Here is a 21782-nt window from a genome sequence, read left to right as displayed (position 1 = left end):
GAATAGTTTTGTTTCGGAGTGAACTGGCAATACCTCTCCACTTCCCTGCCAACTAACTTTTAGCCCAAATAGATAATGCCGGGCAGCGTCGAGGTGAGAACAACTTGGCAAGGAGGAACAATCGCGAAACCCTATCCGAGAGCTGCGTTGAAATCCGTACTTCCTTACATAAATCTGCTTTTGGTTCATTGTTCCTACTTCTAGATATGGATATGTGTAATAGTGGGTACAAATTCTCGTCTTTAAATCAATTACCTGGACAGGACGAAAATCTAGTTCCAGTAGATCTGCAAAGAGGGATCAGTGGTGCTGCAGCCAAGTATCTTCTCAGTCGCATAAAGAATTGATGACTGTACCCCGTCCACTCGTGGGTATCCCCTTTGTGATAGCTGAAGTTGGAGGATGACCAAGGGATGTGTAGGGGAAGAAGCTCAAAAGAGGAGAGGTGCTACTGTAATGCTTTGGTTGTTTAACTGTTGGTTTAAGTAAAGTACCACTTTTGTGGCTTGGCTACCGTGCCTTCACCGGAGGGGGGGGGGGGGGGTGTGGCTCTCGGGCCACACCAATAGCTCTAATGCCTACTATATGTAGGATACACATACATATATATCTTGTGCAAGTGGTGAGGCGACATTTTTGGACTCTTGAATTTGCCTTCTTGTACCACGGTGGGTGGGCTGGACTTCGGACCATGCCAGCTGCCCAAACGCCTTCTCTGTGCTAAATATACATATCCTGCCCCAGTGTTGTGTCCCCTTTTGTCTTCAGGGAAGTCTCGGGAAGCTACAACTAGCTCGGTTATGACTTTATACAAGTGCTTCTTAAAAAAGTAATTTAATATTTTTGCAAAAAGTGCCTTATTTTGTTCTCGAAACTCACTGAGCTAGTTTATTACTCACCCTTCGCTTCACTGTTATTTTCACTTACATTACAGTTCCTGCATCTATCGATATGTTTTTGCACACTTAGGCCTTTACTTTTAATAATTAAAACATTGTCCTTGATCACGTAAACAAAACTTACGGCTTACTGGAGGGCTTTTCGGAAATACCGTCACATGACAGAATGGGTACATATTGGAATTCTAAAGATTCTCATACTCAGAGGTAGGTTCTTAATCAAGCAATTTATGTCTAAGCGCTAACGAACAATCAATTGAGATGAAGCTTACCGTCGATGACTTAATGGCACTAAAAGAAGCCTTTTCAGTAGGAAAATACTGTAATTTTTCATGATACAAAGGTGCCTGGAAAGGGCTATAATGGTCTTTTGGCACTGAACAAGGAGCAATTTATTGAGGCACTCACAATAATCCTAAATCGTGGCTCGCGACAAGAGGTTAGACCATTTGTGCTTAAGCATGCTCTAGTATGATGAATTATTTGACAAAATTGATGTATCAGCGGAGGGTGTTGTTGATTGGGACAAAATAGCAGCACACTTTATAGTTGACTGCCATGAAAGGGATGAAAGGAGCAACTCCATATCAATACCACAGTGGAAGGAACTAAAAACACTTCATAGTCCGCATAAAGATAACATTCAGAAAATCACTAGGCTGAATAACTTCGAGCGGTATTTAAGTATAAGCAAGGTAATAACCTTGTTTTTTATATGTATTTTCCGTTTAGGAGGGATTGGTTGTTATGTATGGTTTGGATATGCATCCTCAAAAGTCGAACAAAATTTCCACTGATTTATGTAAGCAGCGTGATCTGTGGGTGTCCGATGCTGTTACTATGCCCAATATAAATAAGATGGCTTTTTTACTTTCCAGCAGGGAAATTTGTAAGTTTTCCAAATTGGCGCATAATCGTGTTGCAGTATTCTCAACTCTTAATTTAAAATTGGAGTTGCAAACGACTATAAAACTTGTTGATTTACCGTCGATTCCTGTCTGTGCTGACTACTGGTACAATTCAGAAAATCATAATGAGGCTTTTCTGCTTTGGGGAGATACCGATGGATATGTAACCATTATATTTTGGCGATTCGCTCAAACTATCCTTTTTGAACGTCCTCCCAATCTACCTCAAGATAAGGAAGGTTCGTCTTATCCACTATGTGCTTAGAATATTAAAAGAGGTCCCTATTAAAGTGTGTCATTTTTGACTCCTAGAGTCTACAATTGTTGTTCACTATTTGACTGTTTCAAAGAGCTCAGAAGCTGCGATCATTAGACGGTTTAAGATACACAATGATTGGGTGCGTCAAGGTAAAAAATCTTTGAAGTTATTTCCAGGTTATTATGAATCGCCCTCTTTAATGTTCGTTTTAGCCCATATTTTAATCATTTTTCTGAATTTTTCTTTCTCTAATATAGTGCGATACATCCCACAGCTGGATTGTCTTATAAGCTGTGCAACTCAGTGGAATAGTGCACTAGCCATTTCTTGGTTGGAAAGATTAGCTCCTGGCCCAGATGGAACAATGGAAGAGTGGGTATTGAAAGATTGACATTTGGGCCCTGAATTAACATTCCTGTAAAATATGTGTTCCCTTCTTTAGGAGTTTTGTCCGAACCCTTACCCATGTGTAAGTAATTGTTTGCAGTATCAACCTCACCACCGTGTCCCACTAGGTCTAGATTCTACATCCACCAAGGTATCAATGGATTTGACTACCACAGCGATTTATCTCTAATTGCAACGGCGGGAATAAACTATCATATCAACTTGTGGAATCCTTACGTTACTTCGAAACCCAGCGGGGTAAGACCACCTCACTCTACTTTGACATTGATGGAATTTTTGCCTAAACCGAGGTTTTTCAGCATCCTCTATTGTATACTCCTGTACAAACTTCCGTCCCATCTTAATTGTCAACTTCGGGGGAATGCTACAAGGCAGTAAGGTTCAACTAGAACTTGTGGATGTTAAGACACGAACAAAAAATTTTGCAAAGCGAAATTTGTCCTCTGTAGCCAAATTTTCACTAAACTTTTAGCAGCCTTGGAATGGAATGATTTAGTATGTCTGCTTTATCTTGGCATCGGTCGGAATCCAGGGCACTTTCCTAATACCCGATCTTGAGTAAATATTTTTACCGTTGTCACAGAAAGATTTGACTCTCGTGACGTTTTACGACGTTTGATTATGCGCCTATCTGGTGTCTACAATCAGATACATTGACACGACTGATTTTTATGCTGGCGTGTTAGGAATTGCCATGACCGAGACCCTCGCTTGCAGCAGTTAGCTAGCCATCTTTGAAAAGTTTATGCCCTTTAAATGTTTTACCACTGAATTTCCTACCGTGTTGTGCACGAGGACCTCTGTAGATACGGGTTAGGTTTGTAAAACCTTGTTGACGAGAGTTCTAGACAATCATCACACGCCGTTCCATGTACTTACGTACTACCACCGTTGCCAATTCTCTCATCCTGATGAACGATGGCTCCATTGGCTGGACTTGACATTCGCTACCACGTGATTGCAAAGCTGAGAGTCCCAATTTGACTTACATATTTCTAAAACAAGCTTTTTTAACTAAGGGGTCATAAATTTTTCCTTCCTTACAATTTTTAGTTACTGCGAGGTCATTCAGCTCCTGTTGTGGCTGTTCAATTTCAAACAAAACGACAACGACTTTTAAGTTTTTCTAAGGATAACGTCCTTCGTGTTTGGGACACCCAGCTGCAAGTCTGCATACAAAAGTTGGCGGGAATTTATCCCAAAAGCCTCGATGGTAAATTCGAGCTCTTTTAAGAGATATATATGTGATTGTTTTAGGCGTTCATACTTGTATTTTGAATCGTCAAATCCAGACCCAGTAACAACTGGTGGTCTACTTATTGGAAACTTTGGCATTATAAGTAGTATAAACTTTTTACTTTTGGTATCTAACCGATTTTCCCATCATTTATTCAGATGCAGTCAGTGCACTGCGAACACAGAGTAAGCTTAGTGAAAGCCTATAATTATGATACCAAATGTCCATATCTGACTCCCTTATTTTGCCATCTTAGTCTATTACAAGACTTACTTTCACGAGGAAAAAGGCAGACTATTTATTGCTTACAATGCAACGCTGGGAGTGCTGCAAATGAAGCCAGAAATTACCGACCGTATCTTTACGCATAACGACCCAGTTGTTGGTGTTGTCTACAACCCCATTTATAATCAGGCGAGCATTTATTTTGGTCATCAAATTTACCAACGTGAAGGTGTCGTTAATTTGTAGTGTTTTAGCCGACATAGCATAAGTCGATACAAGAAAATGAAAAAATCAGCTAGTGGTAAATTATGGAATTAAAATGGGTGTTTATTTTAAGTAGTTGGTAAATTTTTGAAGGTAGAGCTAATCTGGGCAGATTCGACTGGTGCTTTCGACAAAAAGTGCTACTGAATCCAATTTAAGTAGGGCCACGTTTCGGGTATCAATATTTAAATGTCAGCATCCTTTTCTGTTACTTCATTTTACCTGTAGTCTTCACTGCTATACTCAATTTTCACTTGCACTTTTACAAAAATAACTGGGAGTAGTTCTCTTAGTAGTATGGCAATAATCTCTCAGTAATTTTACATCTCCTGGACCATATTAGGATTGACATTGAGAGTCAGCTTTTTTCAGATTGTTACGGTTGGTCAAGGAGGTAGAATGTCCTACTGGTTGGTGGAAAGCGGGCAACGCGTTAAAAATCTTAGCCAGTGTCATGGCAACGCTGAAATAACGTGTCTTTCGCAGGATGCAACTTATACCCGACTATACACTGGCAGTACTAACGGCACTGTCAAGGTAAGAGGCTTTTGGATTTTGAGTGTTTTTTTTTCTTTTAACTAAAATATCTTATTGGATCACTACCCTTCAGTCGAGTCAGCTGGTATTCTTTAAAATTGTTTCCTCTTGTATCCATAAAACTTAAACAAAAGCTGGCCTGTCTTTTTGTGCTTGTCTCGCACCGCGACCACCATTGCGGCACCCGAGTTACATATCGGAACATTGTACTACAGACTCGGCAGAAATTTCCTTTATATGCAAAGTAAAAGGGCTTGGAGCTGACCGTAAAGACCTATGTAATTGCACAAGTAGCCACTGTCATTTAAGCTAGAACGGTGGAAACTTTTCTTGCCACTTATTTTACAAAACATCGTTTCGACAGCATTCTTTCTTCAAAAAATTCTATCTTAAACAGGTCTGGGACATGAATGGAAGCTGTCTGCACACACTGGTGTGTCCACATAATACCTTCTTAGACGTCGCCCAAGTGGTGATTCTTAAAAGAGCAGTGATCGTGATGGGCGGTTCGAAGCACTTTATCATCTTCAGATCAACCAATTTTGGTGATCACTACGTCTTCCCCTCAGAGTGGAAGAGCCCTCCTGTGAGTTAAGGAGACAATCACTCTTCCATACCGAAGGCCTGTTATCATGCGTTTTAACTCTTAAAAGCATTGGATGTTTAGCATTCCCCTTCCAAGTTTTATCATATCTAAAGTGAATCTGAAAAAAGTTTCGGTTAAGATAATGACCCTTAGAATCCCCTCTATAGAGTAATATTTCGGAATTCCCGAGTAGTAAAGCATTCTTGATAATAATTTATAATGCAGGTCGCTAAAATGCCCCATTCATTTATTATTTTATACATAAGGAAATAGTTAGTGAGCCAACTCTAAAGCGTAGTTTTGTTTCAACCCACTGTGTCAAACAAAAACAAGCAACGATTTCAGCAGATTTACCATTTACAATTAAACGCTATTCGAGTATATTGAAGCGGATGCCACCAGAGATTCTGTAGGCACCTTTGCCAACTTCCTTATTAGCCTATTTATGAGATTTTCGGAACTACTTCGAAAACCTATATCATGCATCTGCACAATTTTAGCCTGACTCGTCGTGTAGTATCAGCTATTAATATGTGTTAAGTAGGCAGTATGCCGTCAAGATTGTAAACAGGTGGTGGAATTTCCCATTATTAGCAACACAAAGATGATGTTATGGCAGGATGCCCTCTACCTCCGCATAGCCTTATAACAGGCTCCTACGATGGTGAGTTGATTGTCTGGAACACCAATTCCGAACTCTTCTCCCGACGCATGAATCAGCGATGCAGTCCGAACTCAGAGACGGTAAGACAATCTTCATAAGTTTTATTTGTGCGAATATAATCTGCTCTTGAAATAGTATTCAGAGATGTTGTACAACATATCCCGTGTGGTTCTACTGACTGCTCGAACAACAATCAAATCGGGGAGCAGCAAAGGAGCAAACGTTGTATCCTGTGGAGGAAGTGGCTACGTTCGCTTTTGGAATGCCTACGAGTGCATTCTTGTCGGCGAGTTCGCGGCTCATCCCAAAGGTCTGCACTTCGTACTTGCGCAGGGACATTTCCTCATTAAACTATTTTACAAGAACATAGTTTTGTATAAGGAGCTAGTTAAATAATCAAACGCTACTCTGGAATTCCCGCATACTTAAACGTTCGATTAAAAAGAACTTTGTTTGTTTGAGTAGCTCTCCTTCGTCTCACTTTAGTCAGTATCATCAGACCATCCTGTGGTTACTCTTTGGTTCGACCGCCTCCAGGTAGCTAATACAAGAAGTTTCCATTAAGGCGAGACGAATCACGAGTTTAACAAGGGTGTTGCAGTTCATAGGGTTCCATTTTCGTACCATTACTTAGAGCTGGACGATGTCCTACAAGCAGTCAGTTTAATGTGTCAATCATTTATTTTTTAAGACGCATAACTAAGGTCAATACTACTTAAGTTCACGAAACGAAGTGATTTTGAGGAGCTGTGTTGAATTCATCGAAGACTTAAGTGTTTCTGTATTAAAGTGAATGTCATAACAACTTTGCTACTTTAAAATGTTTCAGTAAGCAGTATTGTCATGGCCGTTGACCCATCAAATGGGATGCTAGCGACAGCTGATGTAGAGGGAAATGTGAAGGTGTGGAACATTGCCACGTACTGTCTGGTTGAGGGTGAAGAGAAATGCATGTATGAACCCCGTAAGTTTCCAAAATATTCCGATCTCTTTTTGGTTTTTTAATTTTCACAAATGATTTATAATTTTATTCATGTGCATGAAGGAACGCGAGCTTCGTCATTAATTAAAAAAAAAAAGTTTAAGTTCATTCCTTCTGACGATTGTGTTTGCCAGGTTTTTACTTTGGTTTGTCACTCAGCTACATTAGCCAACCACAAACTCTTCCTTCCTCCTTATTCTTTTACCTTGTTGAGTGTGGCCAAAATTCGTTCACTGAAAAAAAATCGTAGCTTATCCAGCTGTAATGCTTAGAACTAGCGGATAAACATTACTACCGCTTCCTGTGTATTCCACTCTGAACGCAACAGTCGTACTGAAGCTATCGCACACTTGTTTACTAAGTAATGGTCACCAAATAGCTGCTCCGGTGTCCACCTCGAGTTATTTATGTTACCGAATGTTATTGAATGGTAAGAATGATTTATCCATTCCCGTGATATTTTGATTGCCCACTTTTATTATCCAACAGCATTACTTTCAAAGTGGAAAGCTCATCTCGACTTGATCACCGATCTGGTGTTTTGTGTACGACCGGAGAAACGCGCTGTTCTCACCACCGCTAGTTCCGACTGCTCTGTTTGCCTCTGGAGTATTGACGGTCAACGTCTAGGGATCTTTGGTCAGGTGATTTTATCCTTCCTCCTCTCGCGGACACCCCTTTTGGTAGATAACCAAAAAATTTGGTTTGGCCATAGTTTTATAGTCGTTCTTCTTAACCTGGAAGGATTGAATGAGAATAATGATCGAGATTTAGCGGTATTAAACGGTACCTCTAAGAGCTGCCTCCTGGTCACTCTCATTGTTCACTAACACAAGGGCTGCGATTGAATTTACAAAGACCAAAATACCCAATCAGTTGGCTGCCATTGTCACTCGGCCACATCGATCCCTACTTTTATTGTTTTCGCTGATGCTCTTCATGCTCATGCTTCCGGGTTTGGTTAGTGGAGAGGATGCTACTTATTTCTTGCTAGTAGAACATGCTTCTCGTGAGGGGATGTCATTATATGGGCATGATGCATTAGGGAGGAAGTTTATAAGTGAAAGATTGATAATGTAAGGTGGTGTCTAGAACTGATTTTGTTTTAATGCAAATTAATCTTACTCTATTAGAATTGGACACCAGGGTGCTTGCCAATGGATGCTGCCGTTTCGATAGGCTCTTCGTAGTAAAGGTCTGCAAGTTTAGTCATTTACGACAAACATTCCCCTTCTGTGAAGCTCATATACTGGTATCCAAGTAAAAAAATTAGGATTTTTTTTGTTTATGTCGGTCATCTCTTTCATCTGCGTCGCACCTCCAGCCACCTTCGAAGATATGATAAGAAAGTGGTTTTGTGGAAAAACGAAAAAGAAGACTGACAGTCAAAAGGATGAACTTAAAAGACTGAGCATAGTAAAACACGATCAAAACAAATGCCTTTATTACGACTTTTTTTGTTTTCTCTTAATAGGCAGAGCGATGGAAACTCGACCTCTACCAGAGGGACATGACAACTGGATCTGTCTTCAGTCAGGAGACAAAATCCCAATTCTCAGTCGAAAAAGAAAGCGAAGAAGACTCCAAAAAGAATTTTAATGAACCCGATGATTTTGATGTATGTTGGCTCCTGTTTCTGTTTATCTATTTGATTGCTTAAAATCTCAGCTAAGGATCAACTTTATCTTTGATTCCAATCATTTAGCCGTTTGCTAGTCTCCCAGGAAGGAATTTCAACTTCGGAATCAAGGACGTCTTAGGCGATGGAAAGATTACATCAGAAAGTGATCTCACTCGTATTCGGAACAATCTGACTGTTTGGGATAAGACCTGCCTTGGTGGGTCATTTAACTACTACTTAATTCTAACCCTACATTTACGGCGAGCTTCCCTCATGATGGAAGCCGCTGATTTGGATCTTCCTTGATACTAGATGCTTTTGAATACAGGCGAGGAGTACCGAAAAATACGACTGGAGAAACCAATGCGTCAACAGCCACGAATTCTAGTCGAGATGCCCTTCCTCTATGCCGACAAACTGGGACGACCGAATTACGGACCCTACTACGTAAGTTTTGTATTGAGCTCTTTAACAGAATGGATAGTAACAGTGGAAGGAGGTTTTGATGACCTGTTTTTTATTTGTTACCAGCTTTTCATATATGTGGAATGTCACTTTTTGCATTTAGGCTCAGCGTCACAAATACGTGACAACTATTTTACCTAGCTCATGATAATAACTGAAAGATTGATTTGCATTAAAACATTATAATACCTATGCTGCTGAAAATACAACACTGGTAAACTTAATTTCAGACAGGTAGGTAATTGTGGATCTGAGTTCAGTGCTCCCATAAATCTTTTCCCTTAAGTAATCTCTGGGGGTTGAACTACGGCCTGATTGAATCTTTAAATCTTTTTTCTCCTTCTACACTAGTCGGTGGGAATTAGACCACTGATGAAACAGAAGGGCTTGCAGATGCCGGATTTTATGATCAATCCAGTGAAGTATTTTGCAAACAGGGAAGACTATACCGGCACCAGTGCTCTTTACTCACACAGCAAACTGCCCTTGGTTGAAAAATGTAAGTGGTTATTGATATCTACCGTCACTCTATGAAATTAATAAGTTAAATTATGTTTGACACTGACAGGCACTATATTCTTTGAAGTGCTTTCAAAGATGCGCCGGATCTGACGAGTCTGGATGATGCACGGAAGGCAGGCCATAGAATCTTTCCTAAATTCAAAACAAGTCAATCCATCGTGGATGCGCATGTTTTGAGCATAGTGGCAGAGTTACTGTGCCAAAAGGGATCAATTCCGACTGCCCGTAATAGCTACGCATATGCTTGTCAAGCCCTGAGACAGCGATGCGTGCCTTTTACGGCACTTGTCATCTACTCATCCTAGTCAACTGTTGCTTTCATTTTTATTACCTCTATTTCGGAAATAATATCATCAAAGTGGAAGTTTTCGAGATATTCGATCACTGGTTAGCCCACTTAACATCGAGTTTCTTGCATTGTTGTCATTGAGTTTGTGGCAGGCCATCCAGCCGCTCGAAGAATACCACTTTGAGATGGTTTGACAGGTGGCTCAAACTTTGCTCTCCTCGTTTTAGACGTATACAATCAATTGAATGCCAACTCTTCTGTTGGTGAGTGTTTTTAAATGAAGTAGAGGTGTTTTTTAACGCCGTCCTTTACTTTCAAGCAACACCATCTTCTTGCAGCTCCGAAGAAGATTTTCACCGGAAAAGACCTATTCCCTAAGTACCTTCTGGAATTTGATGAGCAACTTCATCAGGTCAATCAATATGTCACTAGAGATGTAGGTTACATCTCAGTTTGTAGTCTTGACCTGTCAAAGTGTAGTTGAAACTCATAACCCATATGATTGGTTATAAGCACTAGGGAGCATCGACAGACATGTATTCGTCCGTCTGTCCGTCTTTCTGTCTGTACGGTACCATCTATTGTGCTCCGGACAGATAGGACTGAAATTGTCCACTTTATCAACCGGCTTAACCCAATTGCTAAAGTTAGGGCGGTAGAGAGTGAGAGAGAGGGAGGGAGGGAGCTATTGCCTCTCACCCTCATCCTTCGTATTCCTGCATTATCCTATCCAAAATAAGGCACACACATTGCAGTTAAAGTATATTTCGTTTAGCAAAGGGCACAAATTGTTTTCTGCATTGTATTTATTCCAATAATGCCGAAAACATTCATTTCAGAGAGTCTCTTTGAGTGAGCACAAAGTGGAGAAGGAGTCAATGGAAGGGAACAGCGCTTGGCGGTGGACCGCTGCAAAACGAAATTCCCTACAGAAGATTCCGGAGAATGCTTAAATAGGGACCTTTTAAAGAGTCATTATCTAAAAGGAGGAAGTCAATCCGTATTAAAACTTGTCTCATTTTTTGTGAATGATTTATTGAATGGGAATAATTGGGGAGCTTAGTTAAAGGAGTCTTTGAGTCTAATCTTTCCACCACACCTCACTAGTTGCAGGATTCTGATTATACCTGCACAGTTGACAGAAATGACATGAAGGAAATGCCATGTTACGAGGTCTACAGAGGGTTAACAACCCACGTAGCTGAAGAGGTAGTACCGATTGCCACAAAGATAACCCATTAAGACGAGAAGATGCCTCTCATCAGTTCAGATGAATTCATCATCCTGCCCTCTATGTAAACTGAACGGAGGAAATTCACTAGCCTCGTGCTCTTTAGGGGTAGTGATCGCTCCACAATTGTCAGACAGCAGTTCACTGCATCCTCCTGAGAACATGACAACTCAAAATATGTCCTCTTGTCTAATCGTCACTCACTGGGATGAAATTTGAGACTCCGTGTTCCCCACACGTAGGCGTGACCTCCTCAGACCTGCCTGTTCTAAACAGATATCCTCCCTCTGTGGCGCTTAAGAGAAGATTAGTCTTGCTTCTGAGTAGGCTCCAGCAAGTCTTCACCGGCGACCCCAATCGATGTGCGAGTCTGGGTGGAAGAGATGGTAGGCTGTCGGTAGGAGGGATAACAAGACGAAAGCCGAAACCTCCGTTTTAAGAGTTAAGAATTCGAGCATTTAAATAAATAATTTAAGTGGGTAGTGTTCAGTTTGTTTCACTTTTTTTCAGAACATTTTCTACTCTCCAGCAAGTGATGGAGGTTTGAGCTTAACCGAGCAACAGGGAGCAGTGATTTGATTGGTCCATTCTGCTCGACTTGTCTCCATTCACAAAAAACTTTTATCTAATTAACTTAAAATGAGCCAATCAAGGGAGATTAGGGTTGGAGAATTCACTTTGTTTTGTGCTTCACTATGAGAAGAGCCTGCCTCCTGCGCCTCCTCTTCCTCCTCCTGCCTCTAGTGATTGTAGCAATTTATCCTAACAAAACGGGATGTCTCTACTCCGGTCGAGGTGAAGCAGTGTGAGGTTTTTTGACCTAATCCTCTTCAGCCGGTGCTCCAATTTCAGATCAGGATCTACTTGTGAGATACATATTTGAGGATAGACAGTACGATCCACTGACAAGACCAGTCTTTATGCGGAATGAAACTGTGGAAGTCAAAGTTGGTCTTGCGATGATCCAAATTGTGCAGCTGGTAAGCTTGATATAGAGTTTTTGCTACCAAAATATTCTCTTCTTCTAGCGAGAAGTAAATTTATGGAGATCTTTTAACAAATTCAACTATTATGACTGTAAAAGTGATGTTTGGAAGGTGATTAGCTTCCATCTCGCCTAAAACTCCAATATCCTCGAGCTTTAAAGAGAGATGCGTCTGTCTGGGAAGGCGCTGCACTCCTGAGCATGAGTGACGGCGCGTCAGTGGAACTTTGTGTAAAGAATGCTGAAATAGTCCGTCCTCATCCGTTTTAACAAATGAGGGAAGGCGGTAGAAGTATTATTTGTTGGCTGACTGATGTATGATGAGAAACAATTTATCTACTCTGAGGTCTCTCAAGCGAACTAGCTCATTGCTAATGCTCATCCCCAAACGATTCACTCACTGTCTAGCCTTAATTTTTAAACATAAACCACAAATTTTAAAGGGAGATAAATGTATTTAATTAATGGATTCTTTCCCATTCATAAGGTTCTCAGATTGTGTTTCCACTCGTTTCTTCCCTTTTAGTGTATTATTCCATTTTAACCTTTATTCCTACGTATATCAAAGTCTTGAACTACTTACAATGATATACTGGCTTCTTGAGATTCCGCTTTAGTCCTTTCTAACATTAAAAAGTGCTTATAAAGAGATTTTGCCTAATGTTGATTCTGTGTTTTTCAACCCTTAGTTACTACTTACTAAAGTAGGTAAAATGCAATTGAGAAGCTGCTGAAGTGCCCAGTACTGAGCCTGTCCCCAATTTTCTTAACTTAAAGAACCAATAATGTGCAATAATAAGTGACTTGGCTAAGACTTCTCTGTTCCAAAGAAGTTTTCTTGATTTTCAAGCATCAGATGAATGGATCAGTACAATGGTGTGTTAGTGGCAGATTTGAAACGCACCGACATCTCCGAGTCATCTACTAATATCGCCATAGCAAGCACGTCAGCATTTTATTTTATCCTAATCTAATCAAGAAAACATCCACAACAGCCTTGTTATACGCGATCACTTTGACCTTGTAACTGCGTGGCGGATGGTTCGATCCTGTTTAAGGGGGTTTACGTTGCCACCACCTTTTTGTCTCTTTGACATAGGATGAGAAATACCAACGACTCAAGAGCAACGTCTGGCTAATGATGGTAAGTCGGACCTTGAAGGACGGTAAGTAAATCTGCCTCCGCCTCTATGTGTCATGTTTTCTTCTCCGCATTTCAAGTCGTGGTACGACTACAGATTTGCCTGGAATCCCAATGAATTCGCGGGTATTGAGTCCATCAACATAGCCGCTCACAAAATATGGAAACCGGATATTGTTGTAATGAACAAGTAAGCCCACCAAATCGGTTAGATGAGCTAATTAATTGTTCATGTTTACCCCCTAGTGTCGACGGTGAATTTGAGGCGATCTGGAAGCCAAATACCATTCTTCACAGCGATGGACGTGTGCTTTGGATACCCCCAGCCATTTTTAAAACCTCCTGTGAAATTGATGTTAGATACTTTCCGTTCGATCAGCAAACCTGCCACATGGATCTGGGAAGTTGGACCTACACTCATAATCAGGTAGAGCTTGAAAAAAGAAACAAGTTCTGATCCAAAATAAACTAATTCCTATCTAGATTCGAGATCCGTGGATAGTTTAGTATGATGGATCTTTGAACACAATAGGTCGAACTCCAGTTCTACGGCAATCAAACCAACATCGACCTGTCAGACTACGTAGCAAGTGGTGTGTGGGACTTTGTGGAAGGACCAGGTGACCTCCGCCTTGATAAACCGCTCCATTACGATGATCGTTTCGAAGCCTCCTCCACGCATCGCCGTGGCAGCGTCTCCAATCGTCCTATCGCCGCTCGCTTGACCTTTAAAATCGTGCTTCGTCGTAAACCCCTCTTCTACATCACCAACATCATTATTCCCTGTGTTCTGATCGCCATATTGGGCATCTGTGTTTTCTGTTTACCTACAGATGCAGGGGAAAAGATAACCCTTTCAATCAGTATCTTGGTAACGCTTGTAGTTTACATGATCCTGGTGAGTAAGATGCTTCCTGCGGGTCCGAAGAGCATTCCCCTGTTGTCACAATTCCTCCTCTTCACGTTTGCAATGACCTTTTTGGCATTGTGCATCACGGCCGCGGTAATCATCAACCTGAATCATCGTAACCCAAAGGCCCATCCTACGGTTCCTTCGTGGATTCAAGGCACCTTCATGAACTGGCTACCCCCCGCTCTCCGTTTGCAAAGGTTCGGTAAAATAGGCATTAGACATTCAAGTCACTTTGCTTCAATAACTATCCACTGTATCTCCTTTACCAAGCCAATTAAAATCGCGGACGGAAGAAGTTCAAGCCGAGAACACGAGCGGGTCGGAGGCAAGCACTTTGGAGGATGGATTTAACGGGCCTGAATCTACTCCACAAACTTGTAGAAGCTGGTGGCAAGGGGAAATAGTCGTAAGCCAATTACTTAACTCTTGCTAGAAAAAGTGTGAGCAGGCAAACTGCGGAAAATATGGCTGGGGAACTGATAAGACAGGAGAATGAGGAACTAGAAAACTATTTATGGAAAGTCATTTTAGGGAGATCGAGGGTTTGATTGCATTAGGAATGTCATCAACTTTTACCTGCATACCGGTTCCATCATCTTAGCTTCAACGACAACGCTCCTTTAGGCTGCGCAGACCAGCTATCAGACATTCCAGCGTCTACTCTTTTCAGGGCAAATCAAACTGCACAATATGCAATCAACTCGATTCTGCAGATATACTGTTGGTAAACATCAACAGAAACTTAAACACCATCATCAAAAGCGTGGAGCGCATTACGAAGCACGTAACAGCCGAAGAAAAGGAGAAACAAGTATGTTTAGACGCTGTGGAAGAGCTTTTAAAAGGATACTCGGATAAGCATATTCGTTTTACGCATTCTTAGGTACAAGAAGACTGGAAACATGTCGCGTCAGTGATTGACAGAGTCCAACTTATCATTTTTATATGCGTGACTACTTGTGGTACGCTGATCATCCTTTTCAGTGCACCATACATTTTCTCCAACATCGACCAATCATCCATCATCAATAAATTCTCCTATAACAATCGAGGCCTGCCATAAATTAAGGCCAATACAACAAGTCAGGAACTGAGAAACCACAATATATTCAAGATACATAAGATAAAGTGTCCATCGAGAAAAACATTTGCATTTGGGGAATGGTGATTAATTCCGCTTTTTCTTTGCCACAACAGTGATCGGCGGAGTATTGGGAGATAAGTAAATTTGTTGAGATATTCGATTCAAGAAGTAGCAACATGCACATGATGTCAAAAAACTAGAAAGTAGAAAAATAATGCAATTGAACATGCCAGCGGTTTTCAAAAGACATTGGAAAGTGAAACCTTGTTCGTGTCAGGCTAGCCATTGCAGCCTAGTAAGAGCCAAAGTGGATAATGAGAGTGGACAATGGTAGGTTCAGTGTTTAATCATGCATGGGATGAAGACCATTCTGCTCAAGGTGCTAAACACTTGATTTGTGAAACCTCACCAGTCTACATCGTTCGCAAACGATCCACTAACATGCATAAAGCAAAGCAGAATACATACCAAACCGTTCCACAAATTCGATGAATTGAGCCGACAGAGAAAGATGACACCACAATAGAAAGAAAGACTAAGTCGTAATTAATCACCAACAAGGAGCAAAAATACCTTCAGGAAACAATTGAGCACAAAAATCGTTGCTGAAGATCAGGTTCTCGAGGTTGTTAATTGCCTAAAAACGGTTAAAGCTAAATACCATAATTACGGTCAGTAATACGACGCATAATATCCCCCCATAAATGCCGATCAAAATGTAGAAAAGTGGCATATCTACGATGAGTGGCTTGATCAGGTGCAAGGTTGAAATGGAAATTATAAAAGTCAGGACTGCAGCGAGGCATGACATCTTTGTATCAAGAGCCATGATCCAACGTAGTAGAGAGGTGACACGCAAAACCAAAAGGGCGCCCCACCGATTGACTTCTGTAAAATTCCAAGGGTCAATCTATCGATGGGAACATGCATGGATTTAGCTTGTGCTTAAATAGCAACTGTGTTAGGCACGGGAAAAAGTTAGGCAAAAAGACTATTTCGATTTGGTGATTTACTGACAATCATATATATGTCTGCACTTTAAACGCACTGACAAATCTTTTACCTACGCTAGTTTACTGGTGCAAAAAATGAAAAAGCAGGCCTTAAGAGCTTAACAAGTTGCGTCCTATAATAATGCATTACACTTTTGATCGTTTGAGCTCAGAGGTGAAGTTTTCCTGATCAAAAATTTTTAGATAAAACATGTTTCTTCTTGTAGCAGAATGTGGCTAAGTTTGGTTAAAAATTCACAGGCCGAAGAAATAACACAAATTCTGAAGTATCCTTGACATCGAGGGCGCCTTTTAGAATGTGTGTGCATAAGGGCATCATGTTGTTAGTTTGTTCCCCATACGTGAGTCACTGTACAAGTACATTCAGATACTATAAATTCATAGACGATAAGCTTCGAATTTCCATCCCGATTCGACCTTAATTCCATTCGAAATGAACTTGTGCTTTGCTCTAGTTGTAACGCGCCTAGAGTTACGTCGTGTTTTCATGAGTTTGTTGTCGCTGCAACGGCGACATTTGCGTCGTTTGGTTTCAGAAACTTCAAATAAATCACCTGTAGAAATGGGTACTCATTGCAAGAGTACTCAGGGACAGTCGGAAATCGTTTACGGGATTCAGCCAACACTAGCAGCTTTAAGTGCCAAGCAAAGGGTCGTCTCATGTGTATTTGTCAGAGATGACCTTCTTCAACTTTCTTCCGAGGTTCTGTGCAGTAAAAATCCCTGGCTTTTGGCTGCTGTTCAACTCGCATCTGAAATAGAGATTAAACCCGTTTCTCGTGAATTTCTCACTGATCTCACCAACGGTCGTTCCAACCAAGGCATCGCCATCAAATGCACACCAATGCCTATGCCTAGTCTTCATGGCATCTCAGCTTCTTCTCTCCTTCACTTCAACCACTGTGCATATAATCGACGCAAGTCTGGGTCCTGTTGTGGTTCATCATCTATTGTCCTATTTCTAAACCAAATTCAAGATGTCATGAACATGGGTAGCATCTTGCGTTCTGCCGTCTTTTTCGGCATCCCAACTGTGCTTATTTCTGCCTTTTTTTCTGCAACACCATCCCCTCTCATCAGCAAACTTAGTGCTGGTGCAATGGAATTTCTGCGATTCTTTCGTGTCACAAACCCCGCCTCCACTTTGAAACAGCTCTCAGATGCTGGATTTGTTACAGTAGGCACAGCTGGAATGCAGCCGGATTCTGTGGAAAATTTGAATTATTGTCCACCGCTAGAGTTGCCTTTGGTTAAACCTGATATGGTGGGTGTAAACTTCATTATTGTTCGAAACTCAGGAAAAGACTTTATCCATTTTGTCCATATTTTTGTAGATAGGTGCGTCAAAAGAAGGCGCTGCTAAGCCCCTTGTTCTAGTGCTTGGTTCAGAAGCTCGTGGCTTGCCAGATAATGTGCTATCAACCTGTAACCTCATTGTTAGAATCCCCGGTCTTGTTGATTGGAAAGTGGAGCATTTGGGTGCATCTTCCATCGCGTCGCCTCTTCCTACCTCTCTCAATGTGGCAGCAGCCACTGCGATTCTGATGTATCAAATTCAAAAGCTTCGCTCATAGACGCATGCATGAATGTAATGCTGTATAGGAAACATGTTCAGTTAAATGAATTGGTTTTTGATGGGGTATTTTCTGGCCGTGTTAATGATTGGAGCTTGATGGCAGTTCGAGGTTGCAGAAGTGTTTGTTGAGTTGGTTCCCAGTTAAATGACTGGTTAAAGAAGTTTTTTCTGTTGTATCTTTGCATAGATCACAGCTTCCTTCATCTAATATTTGACTTTGTTCATGTTTTAAACTTATGCGTGCTGTCTTAGTGAGTTCGTCGAGTAATTGGTAACTAGCTTTAGGCAGTAGAAACGAGTTTTATCTGAAATGTGCGCTATAAAAATGTGAAAAAAAACTGTGTAAGCTGTGGGGGAAAATTAACTTTGAAATGTACACTTACTCTTTCCAAAATTGAAGTAGTATTTGTCAAGCACTCTTGGCATTACTTTGCATCATGCCTCCCCACGAACTGTGCCTTATCAGGAGCTCAGCGGCTCAAATTCAACACCAAAGGCTCCCCAGGAGACCATTCTTCTGCCTTCTTCAGCGGATCCCCTACCTACAAGTAATCTTAAAACTACACTCTCGAATGAACGCAAACCTGAATATACACAACTCTCCTCATTACCCTATGAAACTTCGAAACCAATTTATTCCAGTGGTTTCGGTGACCCACCCCCATTTAGTGAGCAAGTGTACCGGTTTCTTCCTGCTGGATCCGAGTCTGATTTAAATCACTTCAGTAACTCTAACACCAAGTAAGCTTTCAACTTCTTATTAGCCAATACTGAGTTTTATTGCTTAGGTGGGACATTTAAATTGAATTTTGTATGACTCGAGTTTGGTTTTTAATCGCGATTTTCGTTTGATCGCCCTTTTGTGCGCCATTGCGATTTTAGCAGATCAGTAAATCTTTGGAGGTACAAGTTAATATGATCTCTTAGAATCCAAAATTCCCTGCTGAACATTCAATGTACCTATCCATTACTGTCGCCTATCGTCGTAATTAACGTTATATGGATCAGGAGTTGGCTGGGCCACGGTGCATACACCGGCTATCACTAGGTAGACCCATCATTTGAAAAGTCTATCCTTTGCTTGAATGTCCCCCTACTGGAACTGCGAAATACAGTCATATAACCACGACCAACTAGAGGGAATTTCCGCGTATTTTTGTGGAGTTGGTTCAAAAAATACCACAATGTTGTGCAAGTGTTGACCTTTGAAGTCTGACTCACTAAATTTGCTCACGAGACATGAATGGAAGCGGCCGAATGAAGTGGCTGCGTAACTCATGGATTTTGTTAGAACTTTTAATAATGCTTTACCTATTTGGAGAATCACAAACTACGTCCTGGTCGTTATTTTTCCTTTTTTTTCTTGCCTCTTTCCTCTGTTATCAACCAATATTGTGCGCGAATAGTAACTGTTCCAGAAACTGCCCTCACTTGGAGCGGTGTCTTATCCTGGAGAAGGAGCTCACTAAAGCCAAATGGAAGCTCACAGAGGCTACAATGATCAACGCTTCAGTAAATAGCGAGTTAGCTACACTTCGTACTCTAGTCAGTGGTGCCAGAACTGCTGAAGGAGGAGCATCGCAGAGCGCGTCTTCTCAGGGGAAGTGGTCCCATGACCAGCTTTCTACGGAGGTAAACTAATGTATAATGACCAGTGATGCTTTAATCTAATCTAAATGCGATGAAAATGCATATTTAATATCTAAACCTCATTCTTTAACAGTTATAGTCTCTTGTTTTAAGTCATGATGATTATATTTTCTTATGATAGTTAAAGCAAACTACGACAGAAAACGAGATTCTTAGGGACGAGATCCGTCTGCTCCGAGTGCGGTTGGAGAGTTTGGAGAACATTCTTCAGGTGCAGGAAAATGCTGCAGCCTCAACGTGCAACAGATCTGAACACCAGGCGGGAGACACCACCCAGTAGGTTACAGCACACTGCTTCGACGTAGCTGGATGGATGAATAAGAGTATGTCCTCCTTATTTACTAGATCTATTTCAACGTGTGATCGGTTGCTGCGAGCTTGGCGACACCAGGTAATGAGGCTGTTGATTGAACGGGCGGCACACGAGGAGATTTGTATCAAAGCGAAGAAGGCTACCCAAGATCAGCTCAGTAGTCAGAAGGAACAGCTAAAGAGCCTGCACGCTCAAAATCAAGCTCTCAATCGTAAGCTTGTGGCGAAAGCGGCGGCCTTAAAGGCAAATTTTAAAAAGACTGAGGTAAGCATTGTTTTGTGTCTTAAATGAGTCGTCTGAATTTTCTTTTGACAAGTGAGATTTTCTTGTCGTGATGGAAACAGTGTACATCTTGACGGTTAGACAACTTCACAACTTCTGAAGGCGTTCTAATGTGGGGGTGTCTAGATGGTACTTACGAAGGTACGGGGGGTTTAGTTGTCTTCTAATGGAATTGACACCAATAGATCGGTGACTGGCTTCTACCGAGACCACATTTGGTAGTTCCGGTAGTTGCTCTTTCATTTGGATCGTCACAAGCCCTGCAGTAAGTCTTATTAATCATGCGTCATGAATCGAGGCCTTTCTTTAAAAGAAAATTGTGGATGGGAGGTATGCGATTGAATCCAGAGTCACATAGAAAACCTTTCTTTAACGTCAACTTTGATTTGTTAAAACTTGATCCTACTGTCTCGTTGGTCATTATGCAGAACTCAAAATTTTGATTTTTCTGAGAGTCAACGTCGTTTAGTAACGCTTCTGTGGGTCTTTACAGCAGACATCTTTCTCGGCATCCAGTTAATGAAGTCATAATCTTCGTTTGTTTGAGTCAGCACCAGTGTCTCATCCTGTAGTAAGAAGAGACATTGGTTTTGAAGAATGCCTTATCAGCATATAGAGGTGCTGCAAGGTCGAGATAGTAGTGCTTGATTCTCTTAACAGCTCACTTCTTCAACCGTCCATAAATGTATAGGATTACTCTCAAGAGATCCAACACCTGAACCGTTGTCTCCAACTCTCCAACAACTCAAATACCTGCCTGACCGAATGTACAAAGTCAGCACTGACCAGACTTCATGCTGATCTAATTGCCATGAATGAGCAGTGGAATCGTGTATTTACGGACGACGGAGACACCGACTCCTCGCCATTAATGCGACGTCTTCGACGATTGGAACGGCGAATACAGTGTGTGAGTGGACGTCTTCCCATGGTTCGAGTCCTTCTCTCTCGAAAGAGAACTCCTGAAAAGCGAGTAGAGCAAGTGAGCTGTGGGGTACAAGTCTACGGCACCCTTCGTCTCCCTCCTATCAACACCGCCCTTCCCAGTGGTGTAGAAGACTTGAAAGAGTATGTTTTATGGGTGTTTTGGTAGATTTTTCTCTTTAGGATGGTACTGGCTGCTCAGAATGAACTAGCCGTGGCCCTTGCCGATCGGGATCTCATCTCAAAACGCCTAATTACGGACGCGCAAGATTACGATGAAAGGATGAATGACCTCAAGAGAACACGTACGTGTTGATCTATGCTAGATTTTAAAGCTGCTTAGTCATGACTTATGATGCTGCTTTCCTACCACTTTAGATGCTCATGACATGGCGCTGTTGAAACGCAGGCTAGAGGAGATTGAGAAATCTTTGGGAGAAAAAGTCCTGGTAGGTGTCATGACTAGAACGCCTTTCTGAAAGACGAATTCCAGCTTCGTCTCCTCTACCATAAATCACAAGTGAACTTTTTACTCGGTCACGCTAAATTAAACCTCATACTTTTGTAGGAGCTGGACAGAGCAGAAGAACGAGTAGCATCACTGAAGGCCGAGCATAAGCGAATTGTGTGCGAGAATACGGAGGAGAAAGTGAAGCTTGAGACCGAGTTGACCAACACGAAGAGTGATCTCTCCAAAGCCCTCATTTCCGCCCGACGCGCGGAGCGAATGGCCATGCAAGCGAATCATGAGAAGGAGGCACAGGTTTGACTGCTTGCTTTTGTTGGAGACAGCCTCAAGCATTT

The 21782-nt window shown here is 41.5% G+C and overlaps 4 protein-coding genes across 4 annotated transcripts; 3 read left to right on the top strand and 1 right to left on the bottom strand. All coding sequences in view use genetic code 11, as the record gives it.

The window, feature by feature from the left end:
• Positions 1-1065: 1065 nt before the first annotated feature.
• EGR_06939 (WD repeat-containing protein 49) lies at positions 1066-10819 on the top strand (the record flags this gene model as incomplete). The annotated part of the gene is made up of 25 exons (XM_024496188.1): positions 1066-1106; positions 1139-1208; positions 1243-1338; positions 1370-1594; positions 1632-1788; positions 1825-2046; positions 2120-2215; positions 2324-2438; positions 2509-2535; positions 2582-2711; positions 3528-3687; positions 3968-4101; positions 4573-4737; positions 5135-5323; positions 5918-6067; positions 6123-6297; positions 6817-6951; positions 7459-7613; positions 8444-8587; positions 8675-8807; positions 8919-9037; positions 9407-9554; positions 10094-10129; positions 10205-10302; positions 10706-10819. 25 exons carry the CDS (start codon positions 1066-1068, stop codon positions 10817-10819), a joined length of 3234 nt encoding a protein of 1077 aa, XP_024349391.1.
• A 973-nt stretch (positions 10820-11792) lies between these two features.
• Positions 11793-15199, top strand: EGR_06938 (Acetylcholine receptor subunit beta-like protein; the record flags this gene model as incomplete). The annotated part of the gene is made up of 8 exons (XM_024496187.1): positions 11793-11892; positions 11932-12077; positions 13182-13226; positions 13304-13413; positions 13470-13650; positions 13756-14454; positions 14738-14947; positions 15020-15199. The coding sequence occupies 8 exons, from the start codon at positions 11793-11795 to the stop codon at positions 15197-15199; spliced, it is 1671 nt and encodes a 556-aa protein (XP_024349390.1).
• A 46-nt stretch (positions 15200-15245) lies between these two features.
• Positions 15246-16049, bottom strand: EGR_06937 (hypothetical protein; the record flags this gene model as incomplete). The annotated part of the gene is made up of 4 exons (XM_024496186.1): positions 15246-15416; positions 15694-15755; positions 15794-15857; positions 15891-16049. 4 exons carry the CDS (start codon positions 16047-16049, stop codon positions 15246-15248), a joined length of 456 nt encoding a protein of 151 aa, XP_024349389.1.
• Positions 16050-16795: 746 nt separating this feature from the next.
• EGR_06936 (rRNA methyltransferase) lies at positions 16796-21747 on the top strand (the record flags this gene model as incomplete). The annotated part of the gene is made up of 8 exons (XM_024496185.1): positions 16796-17497; positions 17568-17779; positions 18452-18550; positions 19228-19441; positions 19581-19735; positions 19805-20036; positions 20746-21036; positions 21547-21747. The coding sequence occupies 8 exons, from the start codon at positions 16796-16798 to the stop codon at positions 21745-21747; spliced, it is 2106 nt and encodes a 701-aa protein (XP_024349388.1).
• Positions 21748-21782: the final 35 nt, after the last annotated feature.

Source organism: Echinococcus granulosus, assembly GCF_000524195.1.
Source record: "Echinococcus granulosus chromosome Unknown EG_S00066, whole genome shotgun sequence".
In the NCBI taxonomy this organism is placed as follows: domain Eukaryota; kingdom Metazoa; phylum Platyhelminthes; class Cestoda; order Cyclophyllidea; family Taeniidae; genus Echinococcus; species Echinococcus granulosus.
This window is presented reverse-complemented; position numbering and strand designations above follow the sequence as displayed.